Consider the following 15,464-nt stretch of genomic DNA (forward strand, 5'->3'; position numbering starts at 1 on the left):
AGTGATTAGTTTTCACATACTTTTTCCAAACCACACTGTGGATGTATTCAATATGGACAAGAACAATACAATCATTTGTATGATTGTATTGTGGGGTGTGTGCAGCCATATTGGGAAGATTGCATAAAAGAACCTTTTTTTTCTTTTCTAAAATTACCTTTTTCTCTGTGCCCTCAGCCACCCTGGTCGAGAGTGCAGCCCCGTATGCGGTAGAACAGGGAACACTAAACCTTAACTCACTAAAATCACTGTAGCCCACAGTATGTGTGTTTTTTAATTAATATTGAACACATAAACATAACTCATTTTTATAATGTAGATAAGTAGCAGAATTATACCGGCTCCCCTGTCCTGCCTTAACAGATGGAAAGGGAGTAGTGCTGATCCCTGCACACAGCCACAGTATCCGGGCCGTTAGCTGGGCCTTAGTTTCACAAACTGATGGTAGAAATACCAGACCACGCTAATTATCCTCCATCTTCTCCATCCAACTCCATCATCTAGTTAAATATTTTCATGCCTGTTCTCACAGACCTGCACTGACATAGGTTACGCTGTAACAAAATATGCAACCTATCTCGAGGGAGGGAGAGTGGGGCCAATCTAATTTACCTCAGATGGCTGCTAAGAACAAAACTAATTATTTTCACATATCCAAAAATCATGTTTTCTTCTCCAGTCATTCCTCTAAATACACAAATGATTAAAATACTGGGGGATCAGTTGCATATTAATTAATATTATATAATATCTAAATTAATAATCACTGTATAGTATAATAAGCCAAAGCAGTTAAGAGGGCTTTCAAAAAATATGTATGTAAATCTATCTATCTATCTATCTATCTATCTATCTATCTATCTATCTAATCTGTCTGTCTCAAGTCAGTTTGTTGGTTCTTGTAGAGTTGTTCTCTTGCAGATCGCTTGTAATCTTTCTTATCTTATCCCTGGCTAAGCTTCTACATAGATCCTTCTCTATCTTTATCTTATGCAACACATATGGCTTTAGCCTCCTACATTTCCCTGCACCTTGTTACCTATTTCAAATAAAATATATACATTTTATTCTGAGATATCTCTTTATTGTATTTTCTTGGCTACATGTGTATTTGTTATTGTTCTTCCAAGCTGGAGAGAAACTGGATGGGATTCATCAGCAGCCAAGCAGCACCCAAGAGATGAGGGAAAATGTGGAAAAAGTTCTGCAGTTTGTCTCGTCCAAAAAAATCCGGATGCATCAAACCTCAGCCAAGGGTAAGTAGCTGCGGTTTTAGATTATTTAGTTAGACAAACATGCAACATCGTAAAGTTTGAATAAGAGTTTAACCTTCTTGTCTATATTATTGTAAGATTACTTGAAAATGAATAAAGGAATCAGGAATTTGTGGCGTATTGCTATGCTTTTACAGTCAAAAAATAATTAAATCATGACTGACGTCATAGCATGTGATGATCACAAGGTACTTTCATAGCATATACAACTGTGTGCAGTGCCATGCAATTTATTCTGTGGCTGAGTTTAATAGTTGAGTTGATTCTCGCAGACCATATACGCAAAAATTTGGAAAACATTTTTTAGAAAACCACTTTATTGTGTTTACTAAATGAACCTGTTTGGCGTTTAAAGGGACAATCTACTGCAACACACTGCCCCACTAATGGTGAGGTAAATAAATACATAAATAAATATGTATTATTTACTTGTGAAGGGGTCTCATTAGACTGAAAGGAGCTGGTATTGCCCCGGTGCCTCACAATACAACTAGTAGCAACGGTCAGACTATGTGTCTTCCCACAAAACACTCAATAGTGATAAACCAAGAAAAGGAGAAATGCACTAAAGTAAACTTTTGCACTGAAGCGCAGTTTAGTACATATCTCCTTTTTTTTGGTCTCATTAGACTCCCTGGAAATCTTGTGTAATGAATATTCATGCTTGCACATTGCTGGGCAGCAACTTATCTGCTTTGAGGAAATGGGTAAAACACCAAATGAATGTATTTTAAATAAAAGAAAAAGTAAAATGTAAAGTTTGTCCCGCTACACAATTATCGAACAGAATCTTAGGTTTATTTTTCCAGACTCCAGAGTCTGTTCGATAATTGTGTAGCGGGACAAACTGGCTTAATTTTATACATATGTTATTACTATATGAAAATATTTTGTGGTATTATTTATGTTTCACAGATATAGTTGATGGAAACCTGAAATCCATCATGAGGTTGATCCTTACATTGGCTGCCCACTTTAAACCGGTGTCTGGACGTTCCACCAATCAGAGTATTGTAGGGGCAGCTGGAAAGTACCATTCAGCATCCTCAACCAATCACAGGCCTCACTCTACTACCGCGGTGGCTCAGGGAGCTGCGGCAGCGCTAGCGGAGGTTCGGCAGGACATGTCACGATCTGGCCGGGATGTTTTCCGTTACAGACAGCAGTAAGTCAATATCTATCTTTCTATCCTCTATCTGTCGGTCTAACTATCTCTCTATTTCCATACATACAGTTAATTGTAAACTTGCGGTTTGTCTTAGTCTGTCAATTCTTGTCTTGTCAGACCCCTTGAATATATGTATTGTATAAAGTGCTGCATAAATTGTTGGCGCTATATAAATAAAAGATAATAATAATAATAAGTTAATGCCCCTTTATGAGCTGCAAGGCTGCTGTATGATCAGCAGAAATGCAGTGCTTAGTAACATGTCTATAGGCTTGACTTTGTATGCTTGACTGTTAGATGGCACTGTGGTTGAAGTTGATGCCTTTTATTGGACCAGCATAGAAGAAGATGTTGAGTCACAAAAGCTTAACGGACCTCAAACGTCTCTTCATCAAGTGAAATGGCTGGCACACTGGTCTGCTATTCCGACATGTAATCAGCCATAGAGTAGGGTTCTTCCACCATCATTTTGTGGAAGCTCAGCACCATCTATAGTCCCACTAGCATAAAACACTTAATTTGATATCAGCTGATAAATTGGCAAATGTCTGCATTCTTAGCCCAAAAAGTTAACACGGAGCACCTAATGGTGCTATTATAGGAAGCATGTCGTGCGACATCTTTGTTGATTATCGTTGAAGAAAGCTACACGTATTAATTATTCTTGTAGGAACTGATCTGCTTCCTCGTCCTTTCCCAGTTTAACCTGCTGTGTTTGCTATAGCAACAGGCGCCCGTCTCGAGCAGCTGATGCATCGCTCTGATTACCGCAGGGTCAGTTTGCACTGACAGAAGATAAGCCGCAGGCTCAGTGACATTAAACTTTCTGCTTCGTATAAGGCATTGATTTTAGAGATTTATTTTATAGATATGGAGGGCATTATTTTACATGCCTAATAAAGACTCTTTTCCAAATGTGCATAATACTTAGTAAGGCATGAGGGAAAGGAAAGGTGCATGCCGACCTCAATAAATCTCCATGTACCATTGAGGCATTTATGTTGACAAACATACATCAGTCTGCAACAACAACAAAAAACTAATGGTTAATCTGTCATGATCTCCCTTCTTAATATTTCCCTTTCTGCCTGCTTTTAACCACCGCCATCTTATTTCATGACCACATAAAATCTCCCTTTATTAATCGCTGTCTCCTTCCCTGACATTCTATTCTTTCCTGGCTCTCTGTGCCTCTTCCACTGTGTGGAAGAAGCTGTTCTTCTGATGGTCCAACTTTCCTTTTCTACCTTGCTGTCATGTTCCTGACTCTCTAGCCTTTCCTCTGCCCCATTATCTTACTTTGTGTTTCATTGCTCTTTATCTTTCTTCTGTTCATAAATTATTTCATATTTCTCTCTGCTGTTATACCAATATCCTCTATTAGTCCTTTGTCTCTCCAAAAGTAGATTCTGTATTCTCTGGGAGGACAGACCACCAACTGTAGGTAGATGGGGGGAAATAGTTTATAGAAGGTGGCCAGTTTCAATACATGGTTGACCTTCTAGCTGTGGCAGTGAGAGGATGGCCAGGATGTTTATGCAGCAGACCCTAGTGTGTAGGATAGACAGGTATGTTCTAAATCAAAAAAATCACTTTAAAAAGCGCCAACATGTTCTTCATTGCTCTACAACGATGAGAAATTGGCGAGTCCTCTTCTGGCCAGTTTAATCAGATAACATTAGGATGCTACAGAATTAACAGGACTCTGTAGATTGTCTATATCAATTGGCCTAGGTCTCTTCATTAATCGAAATGTGTATTATGTTAGAAACAGCAGTACGGATGAAGAGATTGGAAACCCCTACTGGAGTGTGAGAGCGATGGTCAAGCAGTATGAAGGTCATTATAGCAGTCCTTCTCCGTCTGACACATCAGGGTAAGCAGCTGCCTTACTTTGAAATATATGTCACCCATGATATATGCAACATAATGGTGCAGCAAAGACTAAGTATGTTATAATCCCACGTCATGACACAGTAAAAAAAAAAGGTTTTATTAAGATTTAATGGTGAAACAGGAGCTACTGCTTCAGAAGTCCATTGAGGATTATTTTCAAAACGACATCTCATAGACTTAACACCACCAAGCAGGGCATGTTCTATCTCTTTAAGTAGTATGTTGTGCTGCATACTATATTTATTTTTAATGTGTGAGTTGTCTGAAATAAAAGCTTGGAGGAGTCTAAACCACAGGGGACAGCAAATAAATTGTACACACTTTTAGCTGTCAACATCTGGATAATGTATTTACTGTCATAAACCTCTTGTGGTCTTACTCAGCTTCTAGTTTTGGATTTGAATATCCCACAGGGAGGAATTATATATCGTAGAATGAATGAAAACAGTTTCAGATTTCGAGATTCATTGATTTTGCTTCCAAACATAATACATCAGTAGACGCGACTGGTCTTTAAGTCTTGCTACACGGGTTACGAAATACAAGATTACCTTAGAACAGATCCAACAAATATTTTAGGAGTTGCTTTTGCTACCGATTATTGCTTCATTTTTTTCTTAATAACGGTTATAATTAGAAAAAGTGTAAATTCTTATCAGTGAATGAAGATTTGCTGATTGAGTTTCGCTCTGCCTTTGCAATAAACCTCAAAACAGTATCCCTCTATTCATAGATTACTTCAGTTTCTTTCCCCAATTAACTAAAATTCATTGAAATGGGTTTCATTTTGTGCTCAATGTAGGAGGAATCCTTGAATCTGGATTATAGGTGATGATTAGTTTGTGTATATGTGTGTTTATATGTATATATATATTTATATATTTTCCATTCAAAAACTTTGTCCAATGGGCAGCCATTGGCGTTTTGGAGATTTTAGAGTCAACTCCTGGAATGATCAGCATGCCGTAGAACATTTGAGGTGCTTGGATAGAATCCAATGCTGTGAAAATCTTTATTCTATATTTTATGTAAATATTTCCTACCTATAGAGTATAAAACTATATACTGTTGGTCACAGATTGTATCTCTACATATGGTGAACTAGATCTTCTCGTTTACATACACATGAATATTTAATACACCGTACCCTTAAGTCATCAAATATAATCCTGCAGAAAGCCATTTAATCAAATATAATAATTAGATTAAATTTGATTTGTCTCCAAAATTTCCAGCTCACTTGATCTACGTGAAGTATGACAAAGATTTTTTACTGTCTAAGATTTTAAGTTTTCTTTAAATAAGCGTACATACGACTTACCCCTTTTCTAAGAAATAGCGTGTAACGTGTATCGACGAAAGGCCACAACATTGTAGTCCACCTGTTGTATGATGAGTTTATTCTAACTGCATTGTTATATCAGCTTGTTCACATCAGACATCTGTGTTTCAGCTTATTTATTCAGTACTTATTGCCAAATTCCGGGTTCCCTTGATCACAGCGGCCAATCACGTTAGGTGTCGGCAGTATTTGCAGCTGTGCATTGTAGCAGTTCGCCTACGCCAACATTTTTATTATAAATCTATACATGTAATTCTCCAAAAATAATATATTGCTTGGCGGACTAGACAAATCTTAGGAAATTTAGATTATTTTAGTGCTGGCACCTGATTTCCAACTTCTTACAAATACAACCTAAAATTCTCCAAACAGCTCAATTCACACCTCTAAATTTGAGTTTATATCCCCTTAAACCTGACATTGTTCTTAAATGTTGCCCCTTTGGTTTTCTTGAGATTATATATAAAACCGTGCTGTTCAGAGGTTATATTGAGCTTAAAAATAGCTTTTTATAATGAAGGCGTTTAATAAATCGCAGGAACCGTTCTTGTTTAGTCTCAAGTGCATTTAATGAGCATTATCTCAGAAATGTTGCATTGCTTGAGCACTTGATATCCTTCTGCAAGGTTTATATCCCGTAAAGCCTGATTTAAGCTTGCCCTTAGCAAGCCAACATATAAATGTATAAAGCCAAATGTGCATTTATTATTATTGTTTTTAATTATTTTTTATATTTGTTAAATGTTTTCATAGTGTATGAATAACGTATTAAAAACTAAGGCCGCTGTGTTTGGTATAATTGTGTAAATTATATATGGGAATACTTTGCACTGTTTAATTATGATTTAATCTCTGGCTCAAATGCTAAGTGCTTCCAATTAATCACATCAGATTTATTATAAATCGGAGCAAATACAGAGTCACCCATAATGGATTAGTTACGCGGTTGAGATTCCTTAGAAAGCTCTAGCTTCATCACCAAAAATGATTCTTAGTCTACAGAAGTATTTTAATCGTTATTTTAAACACCTCGCATTTTACAATGTTATTAACTTATATTAATAATGAGAAAATGATACGATTTCGTTGTAGGCATGATGGCAGAACAGAGGCTTTGTGTAGAAAGAGTCACTTTGTGTTTTTGCTTATATAACACGTTCTATTAACTATGTAATTTATTTACTTTAACACATAAATTGGGTACATCGTTTGAAGAAAGATTTTATTTTCTTTGTTTTAGATCATTTTTACTTGACACGTGTTTTTTGGGAAAAATATATGAACCAAAGCTTTTGTAATGGACATGGGCCAACAGAATATATATCTTTGCTCCGTACAGGACAATATTTGTTGGACCCCAGGCAGAAATCCTATTGTTCTTACTCAACAAAGTACATTTTACACTATGTTGATGTACCAGAGCCGTGTCGGAGTGTAGAGCTGAATGGTGGCGCTGCTCTAGGTCAGAAGGTTCATGTTTTAAACAGTCAAAATAACATTAAATCCTGATAAGAAACTTGAAGGTACAATGAAAGTCACTAGTGCACTCACACTGGGGTAGATTGAGGGGCTCCAACCACCCTTGCCAGCGCATGTACCGGAAAAGAAACCCGGAGCACAAACGTGAGCCCCCTTGCCAGTAAGCCCACCGGCAGTAGAAGTAAATGCTGCAGTCGTAAATTACATCGTTTAAATTCAAGACATAACAAAGGAGGATTGGGGAGAAAAAAACAGATGCTTAATCATAGGCAAAACAAGACAAAACTGACCAAAACATTGTTTTAGTCAGTAATTATTGGGATTTCTTCCAAATACATTTTATTCTATATACTCTAAATTTAATTGGGTTATTTAAATATTGTTTATTTTATTTATTTGTATGGAAAGGTAGATTCGACATTTGTTGTAGATCACAACAAAGTGTAGGATTTACATGTCTGGCAATTCCTGATAAAACAGCTTGCTTCCGCGTACAAAAGTCATATTGTTCCTTTAGGGTGATAGAAAGGTCCTCATGTGGCAGAAAGTCCATTGGGACTAAAAAGGTCATATTGTGCCTCCTGTAGGTGAGAAGGGACCTTTGTCAATTATGGATTAGTCAGCAGTCACAGATGCTGTGAAATAAGGATATTCATTGCACTTATAATGAATTGCAAGATACGTGTGATCAGGATGGTGATAGCACCCGGCCAGCTCCACCACCCACAGCTCACCACCATACCATACGTTGTAGCCCTCACTGCAATCTTTGTATGGCTTTTCACTAATCAGGAATTCATGTAGGTCTCTGTGAATATTTGAATATATTTCCAGATATAGCATTTGCCTAGATCTCCTCTGCAGTTTACCATTACCATAGGTGTGTCTGCTTGTTCATATGCCTGGCTCCCTTCTGCTGGTCCTCCTTTGCATGTATATTGCAGGTCACGGAAGGTGGAGACCTCTGACCTTTTCCCCAATAATTCCACACCTATATTATCCACATACATCTGTCATTTCTTTGGTTCAATACGCCTTTATGATATATGTCTTATATTATATGTACAAAAAATGCTGCAGAAAATGCTTTCTTAAATTGGTTAAAATTTGTCATTATTACAGAAAGCCCACCATAGCAATTTTGGAGCACTTTTGATTGTGTGATATATATATATATATATATATATATATATATATATAAAAATGTTCATGAGTGTCAACCTCCCTTTATCAAAAGCGATACTAACCACAAAACATCTAAGTGAGACATGGGCAGCAGTATAGGGAGAAGGAGAGTGATAAGTTAGTTTAGCCAGTGTGAGAATAATTGGAGGTGTAGAGTGAGTGAGGGTAATAATGGCATTGCTAAGAATTGATACCTATATCTTTAGATAAACAAAGTGATGTCTGATGAATGAGGAAAATGCATAAATTAGAATAAAATCACAGAAAAGCTCTAGTAATGTGACAAGAATCACATGACCGCGTTTAATCCAGTGTTGAAATGGTTAATCATCGTTATTTCAAATGTTTTTCTGTGTGGTTTTGAAGTTCCCCTTCCATACTTTTATTTTGAAGTCTTCAATGGAGTGGTCCATCTGGGTGAAGCGGTGGCCGACCGGGGAGCAGTTTATTATTATTATTATTATTATTATTATTATTATTATTATTATTTTCGTAGTGTCTGCTAATTGTAGATTCATACTTAGGTTCAGCTTCTGGCTGGTTTCTCCAATGTAATTTGCTTTCCAGTTTACACTACCTGGCTAACACGGCTATCCCAAGCTACCTAACAATATATATATATATATATATATATTTATAATTTATTATTTTATATAGCATCATCATAATCCATAGCGCTGTACAATGGGTAAAGAGGAAATACCAAGCATAACATAACGATTCGATTCGCAGAAACAAGGAAGGGCCCTGCTGAAAGAAATTTACAATCTGTATATAGTCTAAAAATAATCTATACATTATTTGCATATAAAAACAGATAGAGACAACTACTGATAAAATAAAGTTATGCCAATTATATTTTCATTAATACATTGTCAGTGGTCTTCTCCGTTTCATACGACTCTTCTGGAGGTGCTGTATGTATAAATAATTAAAACAATATAAAAAAGAATTCTCACCTATTCCCAGGGTACCGAGATATCCTCTGCCTATTGGATAACATGGTCCTCCCTCCCCCCCTTACCCTAAGCTTGCATTCATCTTCCCGTGATGCTGGCTGGGTAGGACAGTCTACGGGGCTGCGGGTGACAGAAGGAGAGAAGCAGGCAGCTAATAAACATCGGAGCTTCTAAAGGGGATCTGGTGAAAAGCTTTAATTAACGCAAGGATGGGTGCCTTGTAATGGTTCAGACGCAAAATGTGGCTAATTTGTTCCGTGGCTGGCAGGGAAATTGTGTCTGCATGCACCTAGGACGCTGGCCAGATGAGAAATAGGCAGGCTGTATGTTTATGGGAAAAGGCAATGTGTAATGGAGCAAACGACGTTTGAAGGCAAGAAACCAGGAGAGTCTGATTTGGCGATGCGGAGAACAGAGACAGTGTATGGAGACGGCAGCTTTGATCCTGTTACTGAGGGGTAGCAGAATTCACATGGCGGAGGGAATGCAGCATCGCTAGATCTGGCAAGGAGCATCCAGCAACATCTGGAGACAGGAGGCTGCTAATACGCCACGCTCGGCTCACAGCTGCACGGCTCGAGAGTTCGCAATGCCAACCGCTTGAATTGAAATCATGGGAGGGAAGCTGGTGAAATGGTGAGAGATGTCCAATGCCAATGGCTGCAGATATGTTTGGGAGACGGGGGAGGGGAGGAAAGGGCTTGTTTAACATGTAAATTGCTGGAAGTAGGTTTTTAACCATTTGGAAAACAGTGTGGGCACCAAATGCAGAACATATCCTCGGGCGATAGTATTTATCTTTAAAAATATATATTTCTATACATATAGATATACTGTGAATATCTATATATATTGTGTATATACATGTGTGTGTATGCGTGCATGTGTTTGTATGGCATATAGTATACAGAGGTTAACTATTCTGGATAGCATATACAATGTATATAATCATTAAATAACAGAGTATACACAAGTACTTTTTTAGATGAAATATCAATGATTCTAGATTATTTCTCCTTTTCAGATGCTAGGCAAATTTGTATTTATGCATCAGAGATACATCTAGCATGGATAATAGATTCCACCCCAATATATACCTCTTTTTGCATATTTGTTACACTTAAAAGTTTCAGATCATCAGGCTAAGTTTAATATTATAAATTACAAAGATAACTTGAGTAAACACAAAGTAAGCAAAGTCATTAACATCTATCAGCCTGGAAAGGGTTACAAAGCCATTTCTAAGGCTCTGGAACTCCGGTAAACCATGGTGGGAGCCATTATCTACAAATGGAGGAAAGTTGGAACAGTGGTGCACCTTCCCAGGAGTGGTCGACCTATCAAGGTTCATGATTCCACAATAGGAAAGAATGTGTAAAAATGCCATCCATGGGAGAATTGCAAGGCGAAAACCATTTCTGACCAAACTGGACAAGACTTTTGAGATAGTATTCTGTGGACTTTTGAGTCAAAAGTAAACTTCCTGACATGAATCAGACTGAGGTGCTGTTGCATGACCTCAAAAAGGCAGTTCATGCTCGTAAACCCTCTGCCAAGAAGAGTGGCCAAATTTCCTCCACAACAATGGAAAAGACTCATTTCCAGTTGTTGCAAATTGTGATTGCCATAGTTGCTGCCAAGGATGAAAAAATCAGGAATGGGGCAAATACCTTTTCTCAGCACTCTATAACCAAAAGTTATTAACATTACCTTATCATCCATAGCTCATACATGCAACAGTTTGAACATCAGTTATAGAAATGAAACAGGTGCCTATTGGAGAACTAACACAAAAGCTGTACTTTTGCATTATGTGTATCTTGTGTTCATAATCAAGTATTATTATTATTTATTGTTTTATATAGCGCCATCAAATTCCGTAGCGCTGTACAATGGGTAGACAGGACATGACAAGTAGTATGTAACATAACAAATTGACTAACAGTGACAACAGGAGAGGAGGCCCTGCTCAAACCAGCTTACAATCTAGAGGTCTACCTGTTTGTTGATTGAGTGTCTATCCACTGGTCTTCTCAGTGCTTCTTGCTGTAGGCCTGTCTGTGTTTCTTGCTGCCGGCCTGTTTGTCTTTCCAACATGTTAAAATGTTTTTTCTAGGTTAGTGTTGTTCTGTATTGTGCCAGCAGTTTCCCAAGACCAATTAGTTGTGTTTATTGTATGGATAGCCAGCGCGTTGTGGTCACACTGATTGAGAGCTAAAATTTACTGTGACTTCCACATACACTATTGCTGCTAAACTGATTACAGAGGCTAATTTAGCAATAGGAGAGTTTAGTCTGTAATTCGTATGCCCATAATTTTGGGGACAAACGGCGATGTAGATCATTTCACTTAAAACCTAAGAACTCGAGGAGGCTGCAACGATTTAGATGTTTGGCTTTAGGGATGCACATATTACATAAAATAGCATATGACATTTGGGGCTTAGTAGATTATCTATACACTTTTATGTTTCATGAGTTCATGCATATGATACGTGAGAAGTCCCTTTAAATTTACCCCCCTTATGAAATGAATGGAGGGGGGGATTCTGCGCAGTTTTAGGTTGGAACTCCCATTAGGAGAAATAGATCTAGCTGGTAAATGTATATTCCTCTGAAATATCCCATATAATACATTTCCCCAGTTTTACAACACTTAGGAAATGTGCATAATACACAAACTAACAGGACCTCTATGTATAAACATTCTGAAAATGTGGATCTGTTATTTGGTGTATTATACATGATTGTGTATTACGCCTGCTATCAGTATTTTTGGATTGTTTGTAGATTACTTTTATCGCTAGCTAAACCTGTCTCTGGCTGTCACAGTCCTCTTACCTTCTCTCTGTTTGTGTTAAGAAAATATTGATAATCAGTCCAGTCTGTGATTTATTTGTGACCCAGCTGGCCTGGATTTCAATGTTCTCACTGACGATTTGTTAAACTAAATTGGTTATCTGATGAAGTCATTCAATAAGAGTTTGACGAATGGCTGGAATGTGTGTTGGGGGGGCAATATCTTTCAAGAGGATTTCTCGGCATTCTACACCGTGTATATTTTGCTCTGCATGGGTGTAAAATAGAAATTTTGTCTATTAAGATACATATTAGATATTGGGTGGCAGGAAGGAAGACGCAGGTATAAGAAGGGGTTGTCAGTAACTTCACTAAACGAATACTGTAGAGCAGTAGTACCATTTCTTGGAAAGCCTTTGCCCTGCACCCACTAGAGATTTATTGTAGGAGATGTTCTATGTGGCTGAAATCGTTTGTGTCCAGCACAGATTTATATTTTTCTTTAGATGTAAAGACTTAGAACGAAATCAGCCTTTGGTTCTTTTCTTAGATTCAGGATTGCCGTATACCTTTCCAATAAGTGCATTTTATTCCACAAATATGATTGTTATCCTTGTACAAACCCTACAATCTGTTAATTTGTAATTGGACCTGCCTCTTTCCCAAATCCATGCACTAATGGGGACATTCCCCCTGACTTCATTTTATAACATCTATTTTTCGGTGATACCCCTTTGATGGAAGCTAATTAATTAGCGATTAATCGATAAGAGTTAACCATTAGTGACAAGAATACGGTACAAGGTAGAGTTTTGTTCGTCAAATATTTTCCATAGCAAATAATTCTATATCCAAAACGGCAGAAAAATACAAACCATATGAATTGTGTGAGATAAAAATCTGAAAATGATAATAAATGCATTTGAAGTTCTTCTGATAAGATAAGTCTCTCTTATAATGTGTTACCCACCATCATTCTGCTTTTGAAAAGGAAGATATTAATTCAAGCAAATCAATTTTTAAACAAGGGACTCAGCTGCTTCTTAGAATGAATTAGATGTGTGGTCTTCTAAGCTGCTAAATAAGTCGAGCAGTCTCATCAAGAGGAACTCCCAGCATGAAGCTGCCACCTGTCATGCCGTCACCATTTTCATCTGGATTTATCATAATCTACAATCAATATCCTCTTTTAATTGTTGGCGTTCCAAACATTTAAATTAAATTGTATTCCACAAAATGAATTCTTTAGTTAAGCCTTTTTTTTTTTTTTTAATAATTCTTAGACTTTAAAGCATTTTAAGTTGCGTATTCTGCATATCTTTCTATTGGCACCAAAATCCTATTAAATAACACTTTAGAATGGAGCCCTGACCTGCACTTTCTGTATTGCCCATACCATAGACCCATAATAATAAATTGTGTAGGACATGTGCAGAAGCCAAAACAAAAAAAACATTTCAATGTAATTTTACCATATCACGGTTTTCTTTAATACTCCATTAATACTCTATTACACCTAACATATACCGTGTCTCCTTTCACTTACCATGTGAGCCATTTCTACTTTGTCAAGGTCATGGACAATGTCCCAATGTCGTGACCCCATCAATTGTCTGCAATTTCTTGATATTTTGCTATTTCAGCATTTACTGTTCTCTTCTTTTTTTATATATCATTTGTATTTGTTTTGACATTTTAACTGGGCAAACTAGATGGTTGCTACAGTTCTTATTTATATCAAATCCTGTGATTTGTGATGAACCCCACTAAATCTGGTTGATTAGTGTTCCTAAAAACCCTGATCCCATTTTGTTCTTGATTCCTTCCTTATGTACAGCACCTGGACAGCTCTCCCATGTATCTGTCACCCTCTCCTTACAGCCTCTGTCTCATCGTCTTGTCTTTCCTCCACTCTCTGGATACTAAGATTCTTGTACTTTTTCCTTATATATTTTTTATTACTTTAGATTTTGTTTGTAGACTGATAGCATATCCCATAGCACAATTACAATGAGGGGAAAATGCAATTATAACAATAACATAAAACATACTGGGGCATAAGGAGAAGGAAACCCTGCTCTCACGAGCTTGCATGCTATAATCTGTTTCTTGATGACCTGAAGAAGACTTCATACCATTTGCAAGCATGGGCTCGGTAGTGAGCTATTCTTGTAAGGATGCCGTAGACGTCTAGCTGTGAAGTAGTTTCCCACTGTCACCATCCAAGACACTTTCATTTACAAATCATCCTTGTATCTCTTCCAGAGCTTTGCCAAGTCTCCACATGGCATTTGCCAGGCGGCTCCCTCCTCATCTAATGCGATTATTCTCTAGGCGGTAGAATAGTAAGATGCATGTAATCTCTTACAGATGGAGACTGATCCTCTGCAAGGCTTAGACACATCCTTGGACAGCGCTAATAACTTCCCACCCATTGTATAGCCCACCCTAAAAGTGCCATGATGTTATTATGTCTAGCAAAAATCTTTTTAACTAACTTTTTGATGTTTTAATAGTATTTCAATCCCAAATCTTTATTTATTATCATGTATTTAAAACCTATATATATTACCTACATTATTTGCTTGTTTTTTTGCGCTCTTCCCTGTTCCTTGAAGCTCACTTTTCAACGCAATGCTTTCATTATTTGTGCGATTACAAGGCAAGGTAGAAATGCAATTTGTTTTATTAAAGAAAATATTTTTGGAGTGTATTTGCTATAGTTTTTATGCCTTTAGTTACTTACACGTGTCCAAAGAGGCATAGTCTCTCCATGTAGATTAATTTGACATTCAATTGTTTTTTCGTAATGGCTATGCGAAGAAAAATCCATTTAGTATACGGATGTTTGCACCAGTGCTGATTTGGTTATAAAGTGTATTAAATTAGCACAACATTATGCTTTCTTTTTGTGTTTCTCAGCCTAACCTCACCAAGCCCTGTACACAGCGCGAAGCTGGACATCAGTGAGGCTCGCTGTGAAGAGAAAGCAGAATTTACTGTTATCCAAACAGAGGAATGTGTTTCCAAGAGAGGTGGGTATTACTTCCATTAGCATTGCTTACTGTGTTACACATATCACTGACTCTGTGCTATAGGAGTACATTATTCTCTTTAATTTATATAGGGCCAACAATTTACCCAGCACTTCTTACAGTACATATATTCAAGGGGTAAAACATTACTGGTGACGATGCCCAAGTCAATCTGAAACGTGCCAGTGCCGATGGGAACTGAACATACTCTCTGCACATTCCACTTTCTCAAAGAACAATTAGCTTGTGTGCCGTAGACTTAGCTGTCCAGATTTGTACCAGTGCTTGAAAAGGCTTTTAAATGAGGACATGAACTACAACAAGAGT

At 37.3% G+C, this 15,464-nt stretch overlaps 1 protein-coding gene across 4 annotated transcripts in view; it reads left to right on the forward strand.

Annotated features, from left to right (window-relative positions):
• DIXDC1 (DIX domain containing 1) overlaps positions 1-15,464 on the forward strand; it is a 56,899-nt gene that overhangs the window by 20,413 nt on the left and 21,022 nt on the right. For 3 of the 4 annotated variants that reach the window (XM_053451699.1, XM_053451698.1, XM_053451697.1), the window contains 4 exons: positions 1,131-1,256; positions 2,190-2,439; positions 4,211-4,318; positions 15,025-15,137. In XM_053451699.1, coding sequence (XP_053307674.1) covers positions 1,131-1,256; positions 2,190-2,439; positions 4,211-4,318; positions 15,025-15,137 — 597 coding nt within the window. Of the gene's footprint in view, positions 1-1,130; positions 1,257-2,189; positions 2,440-4,210; positions 4,431-15,024; positions 15,138-15,464 lie in introns of those variants that run through there. The other variant, XM_053451700.1, reaches the window with a different exon arrangement.

The sequence above is a fragment of the Spea bombifrons genome, chromosome 12 (assembly GCF_027358695.1).
Source record: "Spea bombifrons isolate aSpeBom1 chromosome 12, aSpeBom1.2.pri, whole genome shotgun sequence".
Classification (NCBI taxonomy): Eukaryota; Metazoa; Chordata; class Amphibia; order Anura; family Pelobatidae; genus Spea; species Spea bombifrons.